Source organism: Nothoprocta perdicaria, unplaced genomic scaffold (assembly GCF_003342845.1).
Source record: "Nothoprocta perdicaria isolate Ctin4 unplaced genomic scaffold, notPer1 scaffold_4, whole genome shotgun sequence".
Lineage (NCBI taxonomy): Eukaryota > Metazoa > Chordata > Aves > Tinamiformes > Tinamidae > Nothoprocta > Nothoprocta perdicaria.
Genome location: NW_020455643.1, coordinates 5,654,156 through 5,680,686, shown reverse-complemented (window position 1 = coordinate 5,680,686; position 26,531 = coordinate 5,654,156). Strand labels below are relative to the sequence as shown.

General features: G+C 35.5%; 1 protein-coding gene across 1 annotated transcript in view; it reads right to left on the bottom strand.

Annotated features, from left to right (window-relative positions):
* NAALADL2 (N-acetylated alpha-linked acidic dipeptidase like 2) overlaps positions 1–26,531 on the bottom strand; it is a 224,557-nt gene that overhangs the window by 57,523 nt on the left and 140,503 nt on the right. The window contains exons 10-11 of the mRNA XM_026045231.1: positions 15,394–15,540; positions 1,743–1,838 (exon numbers count right to left, since the gene is read on the bottom strand). Of these exons, the coding sequence (XP_025901016.1) occupies positions 1,743–1,838; positions 15,394–15,540 (243 nt within the window). The remainder of the gene's footprint in view (positions 1–1,742; positions 1,839–15,393; positions 15,541–26,531) is intronic.

Below are 26,531 nucleotides of genomic sequence, written 5' to 3'. Positions count from 1 at the left end.
TCCAAGAGTGACTCAGGCACCAATGGGATATAGTTTTCAGCACTACCCTATAAAACGTATTTGGCACAGTATTCCCACTGGGAATATGAAAGAATAAATGTGGCCAAAGGAAGCTGTGTTACAATCTTATATAAAATACTGCACACATTCATATATTTCTAGACATTCATCCAAATATTTCAGATTGAAACAAACTGTCAAAATCTAACMCTAGGGTAAAGGTGGTCCAAAGAAAAGCCCTTCTTGCAGGAGAAGGCAGAGACAGTGTTTGGTTTAATTGCAATAAATGAAATTCAGAATACTTTTGCTATTCCAGTTGTTTACAAAATACCTGAAGATCAAAGATAATGAATACAATACCATCTGCTGCGAACGTTGCAAACATCGCCTGATTGTTCTATTCTTATTTTTATCATCATTATTAGTCTTTACAAAAACTTTTTTTTTTTAGAACACATTCAGGCGTATAGTTTGAAAAACAAAATGAGAATAGAGCCATATCACAATGTGATCTTCACCATGTTTTATAAAAGAAAATTGTAGCGTTCAATAAATCTACTTTAAATCATTTATAATTTAAATGGTATCAAAATACTTCAAATCTCTCAAAAGTTTTTCTGTGTTAGCATTATAGAGCAAATATTGATTTACAGATTATTCAGAATACAATCCACCACACACTAATTAGCAAGTCACACATTATGCAGTAATTAATCACATACATAGTTCCCTCAATCCTAGAAAAGAAACTTGGATATCTCCTTTTCATTCCCCTTAGCATCACGGATGGCTTAACAATCACCTATTCTATTAAAGAAAATTCAGAGAAGTCTCTTCTCTTGTCAAATTAACTTTAACTTTCAAATTAACCTTTTGCTGTCATTAATTTCTAATGTTCAAATTCTGCCACAATCAGGGGAAAAAAAGTGTCTAGGAAGAGGTACTGGTTTGTGTTTGCTTGGTTTTTTTTGTTTGTTTGTTTTTAAACCAAGATAGGTTACTATCTATCTTGTTAAATTTGCATACTGATGGCTTTGTCCATTTATTTTTGGTACCAAAATAAGTGTTTCACCAGCAGCTGCTTTTCTAAAAGAAATTTAGAATTTCCAAAAGAAATTTCCAAATACACAAAAAAATCAGTTCAGTAGGTCTCATGCTTCTGGATGATAATGAACCCTGACTATACGTTGTGTATGAAGCCATAACGTTTAACTCATCTGTAGTTTTTCATCTTCCGAGAGCCAGGGCTTACTGAGTTGCTCTAGTAAAGAAGCACCACCTCAGGGACACRGTATATATAACAAGGGAATATTACATTGGAGCAATGAGAGGGGAGCCAGAACACCATCTGTATTGATGATATCAAAACTGCTACACTCTGCTATCGAGGAGCTTAATGCCCCATACTCATTCCAACRTAAGCATATAATATAATAAGCAATTCCAACCTTAATGTCAGTTATGCAAAATGTAAGTTAACAAAAAACAGAATCACATAAAATAGATATMCAATTTTTTTTGACTATGCAAGTTGACCAAAGTAACCCAAAAGAATATTCACAGTCTAAAGGGAAAAGCCCACACAACTTTCAACTACAAAAGAAAAGCTCATGGAAAAGCAGTAATGTCAAAATTACTTGTATAGTTAAAATTACACAAATACAATTACAAGCCAAATTCAGATGTGACCATGTGAAAGAAAGTGTATATATATATAAGGGACATATCTCCATTCTTTTTACCTTAGCAATGGTCTCATGCAGTCTGAAAGATGGATCCAACTCTTCAGCTTTTGTTGRATGTACAGGAAAAAGAGCCTCATGGAGAAAGCTGGAATTCTGTTAAAAAGAAATAAGAAACCTATCAGGATTCCACACACATTTATTTCTTCAAATGCTTACTTGATTTTGTTCAGAGATTCAAAAGTCTTCAAAGTATTTCAAATTTTGCTGATTATTAGACTTTATTTCACTGATATAATTAACTCATTCTGAGTCTGCAAAAGACCCCAAAACTTTTAATGRCTTTGTTTCTGGAATGACCATTGTCTTTGTACTTCACTGAGAAGTAATGAATCTTGCCTAGAGGAAGAAAAGAAAAAGAAACACAGAGATTTCTTTCTTTTCTAGCCACAAGATCACTTACATTAATCACATATAATCACATATATTAAATGAGTTACGATTTAGTCTTCAGAAGTCACATAAACACAATAATCACTATATATGTTTTTATCTGCTTCAATAATCCTACTTTTGTATACAGTAATTCCATCTACATAATTTAGCAGATCCTTCACATTTTTAACACTAGGTAACAAACGTATTATTTCTTCAAGATTTTTGCCTTTTACCAAAAGAAAGCAACCAGTCAGGTTGCATACTTGCTGTCCTATACTCTTCAAAGTAAATTCTGTGATTTAATGCACACCTAAACAGAGGTGCATCCAATTCCTCTTTTCCAACCCTGTGCTGAGTTCTGGTTAGCATTTAAGTTCAGCATCATATTTTTATCCTCTTTTAAAAGGCCTAAGTCTTTCTTTGCCAGGTATCTTATCCTACATTTTGATGTTAATTTTGGTACTAAATCCAAAAGCACCTAAGTATATTATTATTGTGTTTAGTCAAAAATATCCCAAAGTCCTTTACTGGATTTCATATTTAGTGTGCAATGCTTTGCATGTCACGTTGAACCACACTCAGACTTACCAGAGGGGTGTGCAGGGATTTGTAAAGGGCTTGCCCTTTATCCAACAAAACTGACAAAATCCCTAGGATGCAGATTCAGGTTCAGATTAAGTTAGGCTAGTCCTAGAGCTCACCTGCTGGCTCTTACTGCCACTAAGTTTTCCCTTTTTTTTTTTTTCCCTCCTGTACAGGCAACAACAGTAAGAATATAAGAAATGTAACCATCAAGAAAGGTTAAGTAGAGAATTGTGAGTCGTGAAATGAATATATTCTGCCAGATTCATAATCGTAACATTTTACATATGCTAGTTCAGGAGTTTTATGTAAGACCCAATAAGAGAGAGCCCCAATTCTGTGTGCAATTTTTATGCTCTATCAAAATACATATAAAACTGTAATAGCAGCAATAAGAAGCTCTCAACATCCCTGGCCCAGAAATGACTAAATCATCATGGGATAATAATATGATTCCATCTCTATAAAAATCATTTTGGAAAACATTTAGAGTCTCTTCAGATTGAATTCCAAATAAAATGCACAGAAGTCCAGASTGCAGCTAAAACAGTCCTGTTATTTAAGACAAATAATTTCTCTGGGCTAGATTCTTTTTCCAAACTGTTGGACAATATTGACGATATTCTGGAAACTCGTCCTTTTCAAATACCAGCTTCCCATACCTACGAGACTAACATTCCTCCTGTCATTTACTGATCTTCAATATTTCTGCCCTTATGCACCAAAAACGACTCGTAACCTGCAAAAATAAGTAGTGAAGCCTCTTCTTTAAGCACATAAAGCCTAGCAATGATACTCAGCTCACTCTTCAACAGTCATGAAGTTATTTGCATTCAGAGAGGACATGCTGTGCAGGAGCAGAATGTTCTGGTCAAAAATAATATTAATACCAATCTCAGCTTTAACGGGATTGATTTGTAAGGGGTGCCCTCCACTCTCTCTTCACATACTGAAAACAAGCCGTAGGACCGACTGTTTTAAACCTCAGGAAATGTTTCTCTCTCTGGTTCCCTCAATTTAGCTCCTTTGTTCTGGTGTGTACAACCTCTTTTTATGTGCCTGAGCTTTGCTCTTTCACAGGCTGGGTTCCAAACSATACAAAGGTTAAAGAAAACCAGTAGTTCACCAAAGATATAACCACTACGCTGTTGGCTTCAAGTCAAACAAGAGAAGTCAAAAAGGAAYAGAAACACAAACTACCTTATCCTCAGAATGAGCTGTACAACMTAAATGACCCACTAAGTGGGAGACTGACCTATAAATTTGGCCCATAATATCGAAAATATCAACATAACAACCTACCAAAGCAGAAAGCGTATTCTAGTTCTTTTGTCTTTTACTGTTATTCAACATTATTCTCACCAGAGAAAGCTGCACAACTTTTCCAAATAAAAGAAGACCTCATTTTATCTTAAAACGCGTCTGGTAGAGCTAGGGTCTAGATGACTCTTCAGGAYTGCTCTCAGCGTTTAACGGCAAGAACAACTGAATTTCCAACAGTGAGCAACTGAATTAGCCTCCTCATTTATTCTTTCAGCAAGCTCACATTAGAGCCTTTTTTTCTTTAAGGGCAATTTGCGAGGCAAATTTCTAGTAAATACACACWAAGAAAAAGACATGCTAATCCAAAGTGCACTAAAAAGAAGTATATTATTCCTTAATGTTTTTCACCCACAGCAGGAATTACAGCTACACTTGCTCCCCTCATGTTCTCCCACACTCATTTGCTAAAGAAAATACATTTGACTTCACTTCTACATCAACAGTAACATCATAGAGAATTCAGGTAACTGCTATTATCTTCTAAATTCTTGCCATTGTGGGTGTCAACCTAGGACCCTGCTGGCACTGGAGCAGTGACTGTGGTGCATCTCAGGGCTTGGATGCAGGGCACAAGAGGCATGGAGAGACTTTGGGGTTAGGAGGACTCTTAATGGACCCTTTATTTTGCCTTTCCACCCAGCAGCTCGGTAGCAACTTGCACTTTGCAACACGCGCACAGTGAGCTGCATGTTATGGAATGGAATAGTCTCAGGAGGGCATTCATCTACAGACAGCCTTTTACAAGGTTAGACCACTATCAGCTTAAACAGTTCCTAAGATCTGGATGCCCAACTTCCATTYGTGCGTTTGCAAACTCCCTCTTTGCTGGTTATTCCTTTTGTAAATTGCTCTGCGCGTATCTAGCGATCCAAATGGATTAGTGAAGTTTGCTCTTCTCAAAGCAAGCTACTTTTTATTTTTTTTTTTTTTTATAACACAGTTCATACAAGCTGTATAAAACACCCTGCCAATAATCCTTGAATTCCCAGCTAAATGATTGTTCTCTGTGAAGATCTCCAGAACAGAAACAGACACGAACAGCATATGTATTTGCAAGCTGGCTTCCCAAACCTCCTTTAACTCATCTTCCTTTCAGAATGATCAGTTAACCTGATCTTTTCAATACTAATTTAATGAAGCATTCTGTGAAATTAGAAAGACATTGATGTTCCACTTTTCAAATAATGGGTCACTTCTGATTAAACTTTGACTGAACAGTCAACTTTCAATCTTCAAACAAATTGCCTCCTTTTCTTTTTAATTTGAACCCAATTTCCTGCTGCCCTCAGGTTTCCTGACAGTAATTAATTGATTTATGAAATGATTAAATGAGGATCAAAAATGCAAAAAGAAAAATCTAAGAACCCCAAACCTGGCTTTGTCTCATTTATTTATGATGAACGCTAAAATTCACTTCTGATTTACTAGACTCATTTTCCTAACTTATCTTATCCTTCCCTCTACTAATAAAGTGAACAGAATAGTTCACCTTTAGTACCTATAAAGGTACTAAATTTGCCATCCCTAGTGTACCTAGTTATGGCATACCTTCAATTTATGTTCCAACTTTCACCCAATGCATTTTAAAGCATGAATAAAATCYCACAGCACTTTTGGTGATTTAATGTAAAAGAGTAAATACCAAGCYGTATTTTAGAAATCAGTTTTGCTGCCACTACAAAAATCAACTTCTATTACAGAGTGGGTTTCCTCTGGACTTAGAACTGGAAATAACTAAGTAGTGCACAAAACAGACTATTTGTCTTTTGTTTACTAGGCTGCATAGATGAGGCAATGCTGCATCTACAATAGCAAGATGCCTGCTTGCTTGACTACTACCTTCGAAGCTATTAAACTATTTGTTAGGAAACTCAAAGAAGCTATATCCAATAATTCCTTAATTACTACTCTCATTCCACAACTCTATACATTTTTCTTGCCCACTGAAATCTCCTCAGCATTTCTAAAAGCAATCACCTCACCCCTTCAACTTGCAGAGCAATACAGAGCAGCTCATGTCAAGGAACATGACTGGTTGCCTCCAAAAGGATGAAAATCCTGTCTCCAGGGCTCTCCAAGTCGATGCATTACAGTGTTCACCATCAAAATCAACCTGGAAAATGAGTCCAGGTGGAAAGTTGAATTCACCTACACAGCACACACCATAGAGCTGTACTAGTACCCAAAAGTATTAACCAGAAACCCAGGGGTCTACAGTTGCACGAGGAATTGTCTGCATTTGTATTCAAGAGCAGCACCAAAAACCTACCATAGAGCAGAGGAGAAGACACACGAGAAAAAAAGATAAGGCAAGAGGAATGAGCAGAACAAATAAACCTCTGAAGTCCACACTGCAGGTTCCCACTAATCCTTCTTTCCATCTTACCCTAACTCAAGCAATTGGCACATAGTGTGCTGGCAGCAAACATACAGTTGTATTCTTTTGTGAAACAGGTGCTTCATCTCATATCTGCTAAAAGATCAACTCTTCTCCATCCTCCTCTTTCTTCTGGCAGGACAGAAGAGATTCAATCAGAGGTTTTGCTAGAAGAAGTGTCAGATAAAGAGCAACAGAAGAAGGCATCTCACAGACTGCTATATATTTAATATCAGCCATCTAGCAAACTTTTATTTTCAGAACGTACTACAGTCTGAAATGGATTTTTAAACAGATTTACTGAGAAGTGGATCATGTAGTACAGAACATACGAAAGTCAAACCTGTGGGTTAAATTAAATCAATGGAGTGACACTAGGGATTTAGGCATGACATGCAGTATTTCACACAACTACAGGCCCTTAACGCTGCAAATACTACAGCAAGAGAAAAATGCATTTATCTGCATCTCACCAGCAGACTGGCTTCTCCCTGTGCAACAACTGGTCTTGACACCTAATTAAACATTCCAAAACAAATCTAGAAAGTGGCATAAAAGCTGCTTTCCGCTGATTAATATTTAAAGACATAAAGTGTGTGAGTTTTTAAGCTTTTTTTTCAAAAGTAGAGCTTTTCAGTTGCCACAGCCTAATGCAATATGAGAGTGAAAAGCCTAAGTCCAAGTGAGAATGTCCCTACTGTGTGAAAGTGGCCATGGCAGAATGGAGACGTTTCTGCCAAAAGTCTTAGTTCTTACTGTAACTCATTTGATAGGAAGAAAACGAAGGAAACAAGTGTTCCTGACTACAGCCTTACAATTATGTTGTGTGCTTTTCTGCTCCAATATRTCATTCTATCAGAATAGTCCATTCTACACCAGTTCTCTCCAGAACATCCCTCAAAGCTGCAGTTTGAGGTAAGCAGCAGTATGGACATAACTACCAACTGCAAAAGGGAGGGGAAAACCCCACCACATATTAACAATCCRGAAATTTCTGAGAAATTACAGTGGAAGAAGAAACTGAGACCTGCAGATGTGCTGAGCAGTCACACAAAAATGGGAAGTTTTCCCCTGCAGCCTCAGATGCAGTAGACATTGTATTATCTACATTGTGTACAACATTGTATTGTAGATAAGCTTGTAATTAGATGAGTTTGCCAGGAAAATATGCATCCAGAAAAGAACAATGTCCATGCCTTCATGGAATAAATGTCCATGCCTTCATGGACATTTATGGAAATTTATACCAGTCATGAAAATTTATACCAGTCTGTATTTTTATTATATTCTTCTAATAACTTCTGTTTTTTTAATATATGATTATAATATTAAAGGGGTATCAGAGTGAAAAAATATCCTCATATCCACTCAGTACTGCAGGAATTGTATTTATACAGAGGCAGTATAAAAGACAGCAATTTGCTGAAAAGGCTAGAGGAGTTTGGTGCCTAACACCCAATTATATCCATTAAGATAGGAGCTGCCAAGTTAAGTGCTTTATTGGTTTAGAGACATATTCTGTAAAAGAAGTTCCAGTGGCGAGGATTTAAAAGCCTTTTGGAAAGTTTTGTTTCAGCAATTTATGAGCTATTGAAAAAATAAGATTAAAAAAAAAGGATCAGTACAACCCTCTGTATGTCTGTGATTTGAAGGCCAGTCTGTTTGACAGCACACACCAGAGGATATAAAAAAAATTATTTACATTTTAATTGATTTTCATTAACTATGTATCACTGCCTTTTTAACAGTGGAAAGATGAAAGTGAGTACAGATTTTTCTTGAGGAGCTCATATTGAAACTTTTTAATGTTGTAAAATGGCTGGCTCTAAGATTAATGGTGTTAAGTATCTATTGCAATTATTCTCAATTAGATCCTGTACAGCCTGTGCATTCCCAAAGCAGGAACAAAAGTGGCAGCACAGTCACTGATAAATCCTTCTGTCTTAGCTAAGTACTCAAAACACCCCCTCACAGAGCTGCATTCCTTCCTAAAAGCAAAATAATTCACTGCTCTCTTATCAAAAAGTAAGGACAGTTCAGGTATATTACTTGCAAAAACATTCCTAATTCAGTCTTAAATTTAAAATTGTTCAAAAATGTTTCCTTCAAATGGTTTGAGTTATCTTGAAGGCCTACAGAACATGCACAATGTTGCAAGGATGCATTTATTTTAGATAACCCAATGTTATCTAAAAATATGGCCTAATCTTGTAATACAACTCACACAATATTCTACATCACTTTCTTGGTTTAAATTCAATTAATGGCAGAACAGCAAGAATCATTCACCCCCAAAAACTGAAGTGAGCCTTTATTATAAGATTGTGAGTGATTACAAGAACCTGAGTTTTCAAAAGCCTAAATATTTTTTAGGAAGTCTGTAGGCTTATCTGGATGGTAAAAATAACCAAAAAAACTTGAAGAATTCTTTCCATTGACTTTACTGAGATCAGGTCCCACTAGGTAGTCTAGCACTAGGTAGTCTATTTAACCTTTACTGGTTAAATAAAGGTGACTGCTCCTGATCTAGGTGTCCAACCTGGGCACTTGTTTGCTCCATGAGCATCTTGCTGCTCATAAGAAACTGCTACAGTAAAGAAATTCCTCTCCTTCCACCAACTGCTGTGGAGCAGAAAGGCAATGCAGGACCCAGTTGAAAAGGCAGAATTCAGCCTGTCTCCATCCTAAACCAGTTATCTATGAGCAATCTCGACTCTGAAAGATTTCTCTACTCTGCAGCTGTACAGTAGAGGCTCCAACKCATGGTATAAGCCTTATAGAGAATGCCAATTCTGCTGTGTCAGTCAAACTACATAACCTTTAGATCAAAGTCAGTCTGCATCCACTATTGACCACACAAACCAGCTTTCCCCTCATGAAGAGATCATCAATAACWTCTTCAAGGCAAATTTTTTATCAAAAGCCTTATCAAAATGGTTTTTAAATAGCCATGTGAAGTAGGATGTACCAAACAGTATCAAATTTTCTTGCAACAAATTCATGCATTTTAAACAAACTTACAAGCTTACAACTCATTACTTTRTTCTAATTTCCTGAGGGCTCCTCAGAAAAAGTTTAACGTACCCAAATCCCCACTGTTTGATAGTCCAGTGATCTTGAGATTTTTTTTTTTTAATTTTGAGACAAAATTGAGCGCCACACTAAAGCTGAAATAAAATAATTTCTGATACTTTTTCTGATATTTAAGCAGAAGATTTCAGGTTCTGTTGAGTTTAGCCACTCAAAAGAGCATTGCTGAAGTGTTATCTTGAACAAAACATGCCATTCACTCCTCCAGGGAGGACAGATGCCTTCTGTCCTGAGGTCATACTTGTTTTCAGCAGTTGGATGCTATCAAACAGAAGCAATAATTTACGTCTAAGCAAATTTCTCACATATTTTCTCATCTCTCATGGATCCTACTCCCTTCTAGGTTGCCTTTTCTTTCCATCAGCTTTCAGCAGCTCTCAATCAGTTCCAAGAGGATGAAGAACCTCTCTCTCTATGAGATTTTTCAACAAAAGGGTTTATGGCAACAATCTGCACTCATGCAGGGTGAAGGTTAAAGAAACTGCATTTTTTTTTACACTGTGTGGCAGATTTATATAAAGGATTTTCCCCTCCTAGATTCACTGTGTGGAACATCTGGAACATCAAAGTACTAAGATTTGTCCAACCAAAGAGATTCTTGTCTATTGGAGCAAGGAAATGTATCTGTGGAATGTTTATTTCTTATCACTGTATTCCACAGGCAGCCTTTGGCGTAACAGCATCTGCCAGTGGATTGTCAGGTTGCTGCTTCTCATGCATCTGCTGGGACTAAACATAGCTTGGAGATTATAGTATGATTTTCATGATAGGAATTATCTATAGCATTCTTTTCTCTGCTCAGGACACATTTCCAGTTTTTCATCAGCAGAACATCATAAAGAACTTCAAGCTCTTCACATAGTGAGACATTCATCATATCCTTAGTTTAAATCAGGTTGGAGAATTTCCAAACCCTGCCACTATTTTACAGTAACAAAACAGCTACTTCTTCCTGCACTGATTAGTGATGAAATACTCTATAAATCAGTGAYCTTCACTATTACATTAAAAAGAAAGTACCACAGAATTAGATAATAAGGCTCATGAATTAGTACATATACTAATAGCATATAGCTATTAGCTATTTGAGTTTGGGTAAAATCTACAAAGAAYATTATTTATTTAGCTTTGTGATAGGAGACAATCACCAACTGGCAAAAAATGGGGGAAAAAAAAATCTAAAACCAGAACCTTTTACCTTCAGTGCTCATTGCATGTTTGGTTAACCTGCAGCTCCACTCTTCTGTTCTACACAGGTTTCTCTAAGACACATCACATGAGTTTGCCAGAAAAAAAGCTATTCCTTCAAGATGATGYGACTTGGGAGAGATTTCTCAGGCAATAAACGCCATGTGAAAAGAGGACATCATCAGTTTCACCAACATTAGTGAAATAACAACGACTCTCTACCGGGAGATTAAGTAACTACATAATCACATTGTTCAATAAAACAATTCATACAGTTGAAACTTAAATGTGTTTTGGCTTGTAAAACACTGAGCCATTAACCTTAACAATGTCAGCATGCACTCACTACCAAATTCAACTAAATTAGCATCCAAGGGAATATGTAAGAGCACACTTCAGACAGACTAATGTATTAATGTATTACTGGTGACTACTAAAGTGAACAACCCATGAAGGATTTAAAAACCACTAGTATATCCTAAGAAAAGACAGGAAAAAAAGGAAACCATCATGCTCAGAAGAAATGTAGAATAAATAAATAAATATATATATATATATAAAATAAAACAACAATATGACTATTAGAAAAACATTATAATTTGTAAGTAGAAAAGGAAAGACACATGAGTATCTCTCATCTTCATAAGTAATTCCAAAATCATTTGGATAACCTGCTGGAGACAGTTTGGATTTTTTTTTTTTTTTAAATAAACATACTGGCAATTTATTTCTTGTGTATAGACAAAAACAAATCCTCTCTCTTCACTGTGATGTATCTAACACTACTGTTACACCTTGCTGACCACTTTGGATAGGCATACACAAATATTAATATATTTAAGTACACTTAATGTGATGTATATGAGAATATATATGAGAATCCATAGCGCTGCCTTCCTCAGGTAAGAGCAAGCAGCATTGAAAAAGAGGAAAGGTTTGTTAGTTCCTGATAAACTTTGGTGCAGAATTAGTCCAGACCAGTTCTGGGAACCAGCTGTTACCTCAAGACAGGAGCTCATCCCTCTGGTAAACTTCTCGATAAGGTCAGCACACTCCAACATAAAAAGCTGATTCTAAARCACTAGTCAATGGAAAATGGAATAACCAGTTTTAACAGGTGCTAACGTGTCCACAGAGAGACATACCCTCTTCTCCTTTCCAAGACTGCAGCTTTCTCTTTATCWGAAGTCTAATACTCTCATCACATGAGTCAACGTAGACTGAATGGGGATGGCAATCCTGGCTTTCCAACAGTTTGTAAAGTCCCCAGTCTTACTGGCAATTCTTAAACAATATTTGTCATTAAATGCAAATATTGAATACATTTCAAACCAGAGGACACAGGTCTACCTTTCTCTGAAGGCAGAGAGAGCTCTCAGTCACTTAGGACGTAAAACACAACTTGTGGCAAGAACCTTGTTGCCCATGCGGGTAAAAACACAGATAAGTCCCAGTTCCCCATTCAGTCTTCTAAGACACAAGCCAGATGCAGCAAGGAGCACCCCGTGCTGCATAAGCCTCCCCTCTACACCAGCACAAACACTGGAAAGAGATGCAAGCTGCATGCAACCTGGGAGTTATTTCTCAGTACACTGGACTCCATCAAGAACAGCTCCTCTGCTTCCCTTGTGATAACACATCACTGGAGAGCTTTTGATTTCTTCTGAAGGAAGTGCAAGATATGTCAAGCTTAAGCACGTAAATAGTGAAATCAAGACGCTTCAGTAAACTTCCCAAAAGAATGATGGAAAGGGAAAAGATGGGGAAAAGGAGGGAGCAAGAGAAAGAGGATGGCAAAATAGAGGCCAATTGACGAGAAGGCTTTTTTTTTTAACACCAGTGTGGGGAAAAAATCATTTTTAAGAGCTCTAATGAAATTTGAAAGTTACCTTCAGAAAGTTATGCATATTTCAAGAGAAATAAAAATCATTATGCATTCCCTCTAAAGAGGATACAATCTCAAACTGTCAAAATTCTCAACTCTTCTACATATATTAGATACAAATGCCTTCTATAAAGAAACCTCTTTTCATTTTTCTTCTAAATTAGCTTAGTGGTCCATGGTATTACACTATCTTGGTCTAACTGGTGAATAATGTGACAGGTAATTTTTATACTTCTTCTTGCCTGTGCTTAAGTTTGACTGAAGATACGGAAAACAATTTTTATGGCCTAGGTGTAAAAATAAATGTTCTGTAAGCCTTGCATAGCCAAACTTGGACAGCTACCATTAAATACTTCATACTAAATATGYATCCATCAATAAATAATAAAAAATAGACAGTACTTTTTTTTTTTAAAAAAAGTGCACTATATTGTTTTCTCATAACAAAATGATAATGCTAACATTGATGTAACCTGCTGTGTTGCTGCAAAACAAATTTAAGATTCTGTTTTATCAGACTAGAATCATTATGTAATGGACCACACAGAGAAGGCCGGATACTATGCWGATAACATATAAAATTAGCTATAATTTTAAAAAGTGTGTTCCTCATGAAGCTGTAGGCTGCTATGCCACAAAAACAATAATAGTCTACTTCAATCTTGAAAACACCTCAAAATACTCCTGCACTGGCTTATGTTTGCAAATGACTAGAAGGTCTTCCAAGTGCAGAACAGACTAATGTCACTTGATTTATAAAGTCCAAGAACCAATCAAATCTCTMTCTCAAATATTGGCAAGATCATGTTTATATCAATTATTTACGTGATAAATTATTTACCCGATAATTGATAAATATATCAATTATTTATGTGATAAAAAGGCAGTGTAAAAATGAAAAGAAGTATCTATGTGAAACAAGTTTCTGAAAAAGGCCGGAGACACTCCTGCATATGCTGTGTTGCATCTTTTCTGCAGGTCCATTTTAAGATACAAAGTTAACATTAATCTATTTCAAGCAAACTAGCAGAAAGTTTTCTGACTGAGCCAACTCAGCAATTACARCAGTATGGAACATCCCACGTCCTGTGTCCATATGCCTCAAATATGGACACAAATTTTCTCAGCATAGCACAGTGTTTCTTCTAAGTACATTTGATGAGGTCATTAAACAGCAGGATTAGAAATCTCAGGTGGAAAATTGCATTTATTTTTATCTCAGAGTTTGAATTAACTTCTAGGATATGCCTCTCTTTCCCTTCACAAACAATATGTGTATTTGAGCACATCAGTCTTAAACAACTGATCCCCTAAGCAGCTGGAAACAGCCCTTATCAAAATACATCCCAGCACATTTAGCCCCCTTCTCAATATGTATCTGCTGAAATCATGATCTTTATAACAATCAGGCGGGGAAACTGCCTACATTTTAAATTGCAATTTTTGTTTTTCCAGTAAGAGATGATGCTTCTATTGCAGTTAAGAAGTAACTTAACCGGGGCAAAATGGGCAAAAACTCTTCAGATCCCAAGAGATTAATTTTTCCTTTTTTCTCAAGTAGAGTTAATTTACTTGGTTGTATAAAGTAACAATTGCAGTATTGGCCCTGTGATGACATTTATCTTTCAAATAACTTTTTAAACAGYTTGTAGATAACAACACAAAATTCTTATTTTCAATCAAAACTTGAATTTTTCACTTATTTCAATAATAAAATTTATTATCTCTTCAATACCTTGCTCTTTTAGAATCATTCTCATATTTAGGTTTAAAGCCTTTTATTATACAAATGCAAAYATGGCATGATGGAGAATATTTATGTATTATACTTAATATACAAATTATTGGTTTGAAAATAGCATTTTCCTACAAACATTACTTTTTCTTAGTAAATTGCAAACCAGAATGTGACCCTCAGATAAAAATGCTTTACTCTCACTGGGAAAGTCTGTGCACCAGGGGTTAGTGAGGAAGGCTCCCTCCCAGCAGCTCCATAAGAATCTGTAGAAACTGAGTTAACGATATTTTTTCAACTAAAAAGTCTTCCAAGTTTACTTGTTACGGCAGACTAAAATGCCATGTGTTTTCTACTAGCAAATAAACAAAGTGCATTTTGCTCAGTGCATTTTTATATCCATGGCTGAGTTCTCAGAATGCATTTTGCCAGTGTATAGATCTGACTGCAGGTGCTTGCCATGCAGATGTCCCTTCCCCAAGGCTCTGCTTCAGTGCATTGGGTAATTTCAAGCGAGACACTTTTACTTACTCTTCTGGTCTGAATGTTTCCTCTTACAACTTTATTACCTCTTATTTACTCCTCAGGTTCCTGCCAACAAACAGTTTTTACCACCTTCTCTCTGAGGACTGGCATTATGCTTACTGTGTAAGAAACACATTTCTAGAGCTGACCTGTAACTGCTGCTCTGTAGATACACTACAAGGTGCAGATCCTGGATTATTTTGCTGTAAAAACAAGTTTTTGCATTTTTTTTTTTTATGGTGGAATAGTTCCTGCATGAAAAAACATCAGTTTTACGGGACATTCCATGCCGTTTAACAGATGGATAAAACAAACAACTCGTGTATATTCCAAAATAAAAGCATTTCCTAAGTAGATCAAAGAAATGAAAGGGACAGTAAAGGAAAGCAATTCTCTGAAAGGAAAGTCTACAAAAAACTTGGAAACATCTAGTTTCTGAAACTTGTCTTCTCAAATCCAAATCTATTTTTGCAATAAAGCTAACCAAAAGCAAAACTTAAAAGCAACTGATAGGAAAGAACTAGGAAAGATACTCTGCTATCTTGAGTTTGTTTTTAGTTGTAACTACCTCTGATGTTTTGACGTCCTCATAAGAAAACTGCATGGCTGGTACTCCAAGATGGTTGATGAAATAATCTGAATCCCCCTGTATCTGCACAGAACTCACATTAGATCCTGGACATCTTGTCTTTTCCATGCAGTTGAAGCTCTGGCTCTGAAAAACAAACACAAATCAAAACACTATTTACTTACTTGTAAACAGGCTTTACCAAACCTTATATTACCAAGCCTATTAGCTGTGAAACAGTTCAAAAATAGGCCAGAAGACAAACTAGTGCTCCCAAGTGTTAGCTGATTCATTCTCACTTAGAAGAAAATAAGCCTATATCCTCCATCTGTAGGATCAGGATGAAATCCTTCATCCTCCACTGATGGGTCTTACAGTCTTTGGACTAGGACAGAGCAGAGAATTAAGAGTGTGCTGTAATATGTCTCAGTCTTTCAAAGGACAACGAATATCAAATTTAATTAAAATGGTACAAAAAACAAGGGAAGGAGAGCTACCTTTGGCAAGCATATGAAATTACCTGCATGGAGCAGAAGACAAGAAGTCACCAAGTCTTTTCAGAGTATGTTATAACACCTGTAGCACCAACAAAGGAAATAATACTTTATCCAGCAGAGAGTGTGTTCTCCAATAGCTAAAGGTTGAATCAGATCATCAGACACAAAATATCACATTTGATAAAAAGCTGGTAATGTCAAGAATTTGCTGCAATTGCAGACTAGGAGTTAAGAAACAAAAATGTAATGAAAAGATTAAAGATACATAAATACAGATTTCCTAGGTAATAGCCTAAAACAATTCTACTCAGAGACATATTTATATTTCTTTCACATAAGTAGTTAATGCTGAAATCTTAGCATTTGTTGCAGTTGTGGTGCTAAGATGAAAACTGGAAAAAAAAAATCCAAAACTAGGTATGAATACCACACAGCAATGTAGCTTTCAAATGAATTAGGATATTAAACACTTAAACAGTAGATATAGAAGTTTTCCACACTTACTGTAAGGGACTTAAGTTGCTTTTGAACTCTTACAAAGTTTCAAGTACTAGAGACTATATTAGGGTAATAGCACTACATTAGGTTGCCAGTGGAATGACTTTTCTAACACATGGCTTGGAAAGTTTGCTGTCTTTTCTGATTTTACCATTGCATTTACATCAGGCAAATATTTGTCCAGTACTTCCAAATGCAAGCTTTACTTTCACTGGATCCTCCCCACTGTGTCCCCAATAATTATGATAAACTGCAGGAAGGTAAGGTCATGTTTTCATCATTATTTTGCTATTGCATTCAAGTTACTTTACAAATCACTCTTTCTCTTCCTGATTTTCATAATAATGCTAGATTTTATGACACACATTTGTTACATTAGGCAAATGATTTCTGAAATGATACTCTTGGAAGAAATATTTCTTTGGAAGAAATATTTTTTCCCTCAATTTCTGGACACTTTAGTGGAGCTTCATTTGTTTTTTAACATGTATGTTAAAATGACCAAYACATCACAGAGAGGATACTGCCTCAGACAGAAATATTATTCATTCCTTTTTTTCACAGCTATCTTGAATATATGATGTTTTCAGACATTTTAATTATAACATCACATACATCCTGTCAGTATTTAATTTCAGATAAAACTCAAATACAGCACAGAAACATACAGCAGCTAAAAGGAAAGCCTCCATTTCATTTAACAGCTTCTGGAGTAATTTTAACGTGGACTCTGTCTCTGAGAGAGCAATTAGAAACTTAGGAGATTGCATACAGCCAATAACAGGATTCATAACTTCGATAAGAAACAAAATGTCACTGCAAAGCAGAAAACAAGGTTTCACACAATAAATAACATTTCACACARAGAACGTTTGAAACTTTAATCTAGTCTGTGACAAGTCAACTGGTGTACCTGTAGAGATCAAGTTCCCTAGTATTTTCCATTACTGTCATCTTACCTCAACCCTGAAATTTGTTGGCTTAATGTTAAGAACATAAAAAAAAAAAAAAAATAGATCATTTTGTCACCCTACTAAGCAGGTTAGTAGCCAGGCTACAGAACCAAAAAAGTTAATGAACTTCCATGCAYGTTAACTATAAGAGATGTAGCCAATTAACAGAGCATTTTGAAGCTTCTCTCTTTTAGCACTTTTTCTAAGAGATGAAAATGATGACAGCCTTGATCGTTTTTGAATATATACCAATTCCCATTTCCTTTAGCACACTAGGAACATAATAGAGACATGTCCCTTTGTTGGAAATTGAAGTCTGCCTGTTAGCCAGCACTCTGTCCATTAGAAAACACTCTGCTACTCCTCATTTTAACTATTCATAAATAATCTTTTACTATTTTTCCCTCAACATCAATGAAAAAGTTTTTATGCATGAAGTGTTACATATAAAATGTTTAAATTTTAGATTAAGAATACAGTAACATATGAATATGTTTATGTGTTTTAGARCACCATATTCTGTGGTAAAATATTTCTATTTTTATGGCAGTGATGTTCAAATCAATGTTCCTCATATTCGAGGAGTTTAACTGTCTGTTTAACTTCCATATGTCCTGACATGAGTGCCTGATGATGATTAACACTGCATGTATAGTTAAACAATAAATATTTAACACTATGCTCATATGGGAAATACTTTCACAAGCAAAATATTGTCCTTTTCTAATTCATTTTCATCATTAAGCGGACCTGAAAACATCAGCATCGCTCAAGCATTTTGCGGTGACTATAAATTCCATGCAGGGTGTTTTGCATTCATTAAACAATGAAATGTCTCCCAAAATTAATAGACTATATTAAGATAAAGAATAATAATGTCCTACAATTAATAAAGCTTTCCTTCCAACGAAATGTTGTTRCACTGAGGCAAGCTATTAACTTGATCAATGCAAGAAAGTTTGGAATAACAGCCCCATCATACAGCATGCCATACACTCCACAGATTATAACAAAATAAAGCAAGTAAGAGTTGCTGTGATTTGTGTGCATGAAGGAGATGGGATGGGAGTGGAGAGTCTTCTTGTTCATTGCAAAAAGTGGGAGAATCACAAAATGAAACAGGGATTTGATGATTAAACAAAAAATAATGGACAAGGTAAATGGAAAGACCACAGGGAAGCGGGATGCACCAGGAAGGCAAGTTCAAGGATCAGCAACAGAAGCTCCTTTCTCCATCTTGCCTTTTTATTCAAGTACAACAAAAGAAATCCAGAAAGCATTTTTTTTTTTTTTAAGGAAATAAGAATAAGAGGAAAAATGAGAATGCTTTTAGCATGTGGAATGATGGCAGCTATGGGAAGGACAGGAGACAATGGCAGTAATCACATGTGGGAACATTTCAAGGTCATTCAGTAACCAGTGCCACAGGAAATGTCCTGGGGCATTCACACAGGCTTCAAGTTAGACATATGAGGACCTCAAATCCTACTAAGACAGCATCTGCAGCACGCAGGATTTCACATCTCAACAGGGAGTAAACTCTGCATTTATGCARCTGGAGATAATTGATTTACACAGATTGGACTGAAATTTTCCAGGCAGGTTAGCAAAGTGAAGAAAGAGACACTTAAAATAACACTCGTGTAGCAAATAGTAAAGATCCTTTGATTCAACTTGGGGATATAGGTTGATGTATCTTTGAACTAGCAAGCTGCAAAAATCTTGATACTGTATAAAAACTTAAGGTGCAATGCAGCATGTTAAATGCTGTTACAGAGTGTTGCTACTTTTTAATTCCAAGTCTACTGACTGCTCTTACTGAAGATCAGTGAATAAATATTCAAAAACTGAGTTGATAAGATTTCTCTGGGAGTATTTAAAGTCTGATCCCTCTCCCAATTCATGGTGTTATTCTTGCATTAATATTCTCAATTATTGCATTATTATTGATTTGCAGGCGAAAGTAATACTAAAAAATACAAGCTCTATGGAATTAAACTCAGCTGCTACAAACATGACTGAAACAATAAATACCTGTTAATTAGACTATTACAAATAGTGACAGTGTTAGGAGGGACAACAAGTGACACTGCTTTGATGTTCTGATGGTGTGCAGCTTTCCTTTCTTTCTTATCTTTCCCTAGAAGAGCCATCCTATATTTTTGCTAGAGTTTTTCACCACACTTCAATCAACAATCATATAACAAAAGCCTGAACACTGAGAAAAGAGCACTTTTTAGATCTAGTGCGTAAGTGCTCAGAATAAGATAAATATGATTAAAACCACACAAACCAATTTTCTGTGGCAGAGTGATTAAAGACTGCTGCTTTTAATTAAGTTTATGTTTAGAATAAAAAAGTTTAATAAAAAGGGGAATAAAATSTTAGATTCTTATTGACTTCACAATTGTCTAATTCCAATGAAAAAATATTTTAATCTAAACGTGAATGCAGTGTCATTAGAAATATTCTAAAATCTGGAYTCTATTAATTTACTTTTAAGGCTAACATGAACCCTGCTAGTGAAACTGTTCTGTAGTGCTAGAAAATCAGTAACAGAAAAGATGCATTTCATTCCCGGAAATTCCCTAGATTTGATTCTTTGTTATTTTCACAGTAAACTGAGATACGTGTCTGTTTTACATTGGTGTTTGTGTACAATCCCCAAAGTACTTTGCATGTTCTTATCCAAAAGCAATACATCTTGAAATTCCAAGGAAACTCTTTTTTTTTTTTTTTTTTTTTTTTTTTTTAGGTTGTGTGGGAATAATATTATGTTTTTGCAAGCTTCTTTAACTGCCACTTAGATAAGTGAATTCAGCTTTGAAAGAATCAATCTTTGGAAATGTACACAGGTACCCTGCATCAAGGAAAAGACCTTTCTCACACAGCGGGGCAAAGTAAATTGAAAACTGCAAAAACGGCAATGCTTGGAAAAGGTCAGATCAAACTGAGATTAATCAAGACCTAGTTCAGATACTTTTATCACATTTTCATTGAACCAAGGAATATTAAGTTTAACTAAGCAACATGAAATGCTACTAGATAAAACTCAAGTTTTACATTTCAAAAAATCTTCAATGAATCTTGGTCTTTCAATRGTGATCTCCTTATAAAATTGGAAAACTGTAATATCAGGGATTATTAAATAATGTAGTGGAAAGATTTATGTTTGRTATACTACTTCAAAAATCATACTGATTTTCAATTTAATTTATAATCATGAAACGTCTGACAAGCGTGAGTTTGCACAAGTTGTTCAAGGCTTTCTTTTCTCTTAAGGACCATTTGTTTATCTTAAAACATTGTCTTATTAAAAAAGAAAAAAATCAACTGACAGTACAAGGTCTTTATACTTAAGGAACCACATAGGATTAAACCACACTCAAGAGGCAAAGTTTTCTTCAAATTTGTAATAAACACAAAAGTAAAGCACTAAAAATATATAGTGTACATTTATTTTTCCTTACTGGAATTTCTGTTCTTTTTTTTTCTTTTTTTTCTTTTTTTTTTTTTTTTCTGCTGAGTCTCTCACTGAATCCTGATGCTTTCTGCATGGTACTGAATTACATGAATCGTTCCTATATCTAAACTGAAGTCACATCCCACCCTAACTCTGATGGACTTGCTGCTAACTCTTAGAACAAACTCCTGGGAATATTCACGGTTTTCACAAGAGATGTAAAAATCAAGCAACACACTCCCATTTGATAAGAGAATTTCAGTACAATAAAATATTTCAAACTATAATTATATAGTATAAATTATACAAGTGTCAAGACAACACTTAGAATGTCATCAACAGTTGCAAAGATCTCAGTGTCTGAAAAAGAGAGAATATTTCAAGCTTTACCCAAATTAATTAAGGAATTTCAGAAAAGAGCTGTTTCATGTGTTTCTCCAAAGCATCATTTTACTCCAGACTCCTGAACACTTCAAGCAGAAAAGCTACCAAGTCCTGCCTTAAAACTTCTCCCACATTCTGCTGACAACACAGATGAAAACCAAGCTTTCTCCTAAGCTTTGACCTAAGGCAAAGTGTCTTTAATGACTTATTTTCCATGATGAAAGGCCTGAGTGTTTAATATACTACTTCTATTTATGATAAAATTCAGAAAGCAGCTTATGATCACAGCACATTATGGCAAAAACCTGGCAAGAAATTCACCATAAGAGAGAAAAATCATCTCCAGTGCAGCTCCGAATAACTGAACACATGGTGGTGGTGGGGGGGGGGATATCTTTTCCCTTTATGGCTTATATTTTGCAATCTACTTTTTCATCTATTTTTTTTTCCAGAAGGGCACGTTTTTATTTATAATTAGAGGATGTACTCAAACTGTTTTTTGATTACATATAGCGTTTAATAGAAGTACTTTCCCGGATCTAATGCTGCTCAATTTAACACCTGTCAAACGGGTACTTTTAAATAATTCATGCTAGTGGGATTCTAGCCTCTCTTGCCCCAGCCAACACTAGAGCCCTCAATAACCATTCTCATTATCTTCCTCCAAACTATATATGAGGATCCACATGTTACTCTCTCCTCTCTGAACTGGATGAGGCTATCACATTTCTACTGGAAAAGTTTGCTGGAGCCCCTGAGAAAGGCACTTTCTGGGGGAAGTGCAAATCCTGCTGAGCTGTATCACAGTCAAATCATCTCATATCCAAAGTATGAGATTCCCAGTGAAAACCAATAATCACAGTCCTACTATGCACAGACATGGCTGTATTTATTCGTAACCTTCTACAATGATCTCAGATTCAAGKCTCTGAAGCAAAATCCCAAAATTGTAACATTTATTTCAATGTTTTCCTTTCAAAAATTGAATATTCTTTAACTGACATGAGTTTTAGTTTCCAGTTTTTGATTCTTTTGATGCTATTTTTTATACTATATCATTCATGTATTTTAAGAGTGGACACTTTCTATCAGATGGGTAATGAAAGTGCTGATTAGCACTGAATCTAGTGCTTCTGCCTGGAAAATGACGGTAGAAAAGCCCCCATTCAATGATGATCTCCATTAGCAGGTAATATCTATTGAAGATCTATCAGTTAACTTGTGTAAATTTGAAATCCACATGATTAGCTAGCATACTGAAGAGCTATTTTTACTCTGCATTCCATAAAATGTCATAAAAAATGCTCCATAAAAGTCTGTGCCRTTACCTTTCTAGAGTAAATACATAATTCCTTTGAATGATGAAAAAGTTTCATGAAAAGAGATGGATTTTCTGTGAAAAAGAAGATGGCAGGCATTAATTGCCTTCCTTCTTTCACATTATATTCAAATCAATTACCACTTTATTTTTGTCTTGGGTTATTATCAAAATTAATCAATCTACCATTATAAAGGTCTTTTTCTTTTAGACTTCTTTTTAATGCTGATGCAGCATTACCACTTCTCTCGCTCTGAAGCCTCCTCAATTTTCACTTKCAGGTCATGCAGCTCATTTAGCCACCAGTTCATTTTCTGTATTTTGGGCTCCATGGGCTTGCAGGATCACRAGACTCTAGAGAGCAACAACTTTATCTGTCCTCTTCTTCACTTCCCCCACAGGATGCCACAGCTGTTTTAATAATGTCTGTAATTCTATTACACTATCTAGGTGGTTTCAAATATGAAAGCGAAGCTTTATTGTATTACTTCAGACTGCTTTACAATATTCTGGTTACATCCTGTGTCTTTGCTTTAGACAACACAGTTACGTTTCGCCTCAGGACATGAAACAATCCCCCTGTCCTTGCTTTACACTGCAAGTACGTCCTTCAAACACTCTTCCTAAGCCACTAAGTTTGAACTGATGCTGTATTTTAAGCAGAAAATAACAAGCCTGTAATAACAAGTATTTTGGAAAATTTGCTTTTCAAATCACAGATTTTGTGCAATCTTAAAAATACAATGTTCGCATAAGACGACCGAGGTTCAAAAAACAAAGAGCTCAAAGGTTATCTCGGTAACAGCCAATTCATTGCTCTGTTAGAGGTAACTGAATCTTGCCAGTCATTTTGTTTTGCTTTATTTTTACCCAGTTTAAGGACAACTTTAAGATTAGTAGCATGCTCTGAGACACTGTTTCACAGGCCGGATTCCTAAAATGGGAGCCTGAAACACTGAACTCAGATTCAGTTATTCAGTTCAATTCAGCATTCAGTTCCAAGCTTCTGGAACTGACTCTAAGATTCATTATCTGCATTGAGAAGCTAAGAATTAAAACAAAACAAACAAATACCTGGTGCTAAACCAAAGCAGAATACCGAGGTCCTCCTTCATCAGTAGCCTTGATGAGAGGAAGAGTAGCTCAGTGTTAATACAGTTCTCAGAGAGGTGAGTCTCATCTGAATAATGTCTCCTCTTAGACTAGAATGCTTTTACTATTTTAAAAATACTAATTACCACTTGTAATGATCACCTATTAAAACAGGCGTGTGTATACATATACATATATATCTCCAAGGCGTTGACTGTGATCCTAGAAGAACACCAGCAACAATTCATTTTTAGTCCAAGTTCTGCATCAGAAACAACATAATGGAATGAAGCAAACAAATCAATATTAGAAAAAGTGTCAGCAGCATCTACCGGTGGAGCTGCTTTCTGCATTGAATGCCATAGCCAAATCATCAGTACCAATAAAGTACCTGAGATAAAGGTCAGAGACTGTTTTCTTAGGCTATTTTCTAAACTTCCCAGGGGAACTCAAACCTCCTTTGTTCTAAACAAAGCAGCATCTAAAACAACAGCTTCCYGAGTATCATTCCAGCCCTAAAACCACAACAGAAACAAGTAACAAACAATATTCCAMTGAAGGAGGAGGAAAAAGATGCATGTGAGTCTGGTTTATAGTGATACAAAAGTAAAACCTCTTCTGTTTTCTGGATTATCATCTTTTATGTTCTTGGGTGGAGTCAGATTAGTATGATGGCTGGAATAACTAAACAAAATCACAGCTCTATGAAAAAAAAGAAGTCTAATTTATTAAGCCATGCAGACTCCTATTACACTAATATATTTCACCCTCTATGAACAGAAATACAATAAAAATATTACATATATATCTCCATGGCTATCTTTATCGTAGGAAGCTCTGTTATCTGTATCTTGGATGACAGAATAAAATATATATATATATATGTATACTAGAATGGACTTAGGGTCACAGGAGATCTATAATTTTGCATGAGCAAATATATTCTACAGCTTTTTATTATCAACCCAATCWCCTACAATGCAAAGTTTACATTCACCCACTGTCAATTTAATGAGTAAGAAATCACCAATGGAAAAACACCTCCTACCCACAGCTGCCTCTAGTATAAGCTCCTTATTACTATTCAGTGCCCATCTCTGTTTCACTCTTAAAATAAAATGCAAAGTTCTTCAGAGGTGCTGAGTGACCAYCAGCTCTGCTGATCCTCTGGAGAAACAAATTTTCTTGAGAAATAGTAGTTTCAAAAGTTATGAAATCAAACCAATTCCAACGAATCTGGGTATTTGCTGAGGAAAACAAAATATGGTAGTGATTTTTTCATAAGTCTATTAAAAATATATACTTTAAGTTACAGTGAAAGGCAGATTAGAAAGACTTGATATTGTTACAAGCAGTATCGCAAAAGCAGAAATCCAGGACCTTAAAAAAAGACACAAAGCTGTAACAAAAACCCCAACCTTTATTTCACAGAATACAAAGAGACTACACTGTAAAGCGGTGGAAATAAAATGAATGCTTAAAATATCCATATATCTGTTCCCTAAGGTGTGTTTTAATCTTCATGCTACTAAGACATAACTAGCAAAGGAAGGAACATTTATCAGGGCATTCATTATAATCAAATACTGTTTCTCTTCACCTCTCGATGTTGACACAACACAGAAACGTTGATAATTACCATCTGTAATACTAACATTTTCCTTCTTGTTGAATGACACTGGGTGACATACCCAGTGAATTTTTAGCACTGTATTTCTCACAGAATATTCTTTATAAGGCTTTTTAAAGACTGTGATCAAGACATGAAATGCAGATGAATGCTAGTCTATCTCCTAGAGCTATAAATTTCACTTCAAGGACTTCATTTTAAAACATTTGAGTGCAGGCTGATTGACTTCTCAAAATGCTAAAGAAGAGGTTACAATTGGAGGCAATCATGCTGAACTAAAAGGAGATACAGCTAAAAAAAACCTTCTGATGTAGAGTTCAATTTGAAGAGATAAACAGTATTATTCCACATTAAAGGAGCTAAGGCTTTCCATCTAAAAAACAGTAAAGAAATTTTTAGATGAGGAATTATTTTCAACCTCGTTGCCACACAGTACATATTAACACAAATTCTAAAAAACCTGCCTTGTTTCCACTGTCATTCAATAGCAACCTGAAAGTGTTTATACCCCACCATTTCTCAGCAGAAATCTGTTCCCTGGCATTAGACTAAAGTCTAATTTCAAACCTAAGAGAGGCTCAACATTCATTCATAACCACCATGAAGCCTTACTGAGGAGGTCATTATCTATTCTCAATAGTAAATTTCAAGTTTGCTAAGTTCAGAAATTTTACTAAAACAAGTAAAACTAAGTAATTTAAATTTGAGTTTCCAGACAACACTGCCTATCAGTAAGGTACCATACCAAGGACTGCAAAGTATTCAGAGAAAACTATCTGAACAAAAAAAAGAAAATAACAACATTTTGAACAACTTACCTGACTCCTGCACCTATACTATGCAACTCTCACAACTACTTTAATCCACTGTTAGGATTAATGAGTTTTTGTCAAATGCTTTAAGTGCCCAAATGCAGAAAAAGAGACTGAGAATTCAAATCCCTATAATTGATTAGCAGTTCAGATTATACCTTTGATAAAAAGGAGATCCTTTTTTTTTCTCCCATACTTACAGTCCATTGGCMTCTTGGCATCTGATGTTCAAAGTCACAAAAACTACTCAGGTAACTAACTCCAACTGAATGCAAATCGATTTTAACATCCACCTTCACCTATATTTTTGAAAATTGTCTTTACATTTGTAGTGCTGTATATAATTAAACCCAGAATTTCAGCTCTATTGAAATCTATTGAAACTATTATATCAGAGGGAAAATAATCATGCGAGCTATCCATTTGTTTTAAAATTAAATACTCTGATGGGGGAGACCCAAGATAGAGCTAAAATACTAATGCMTGATGCA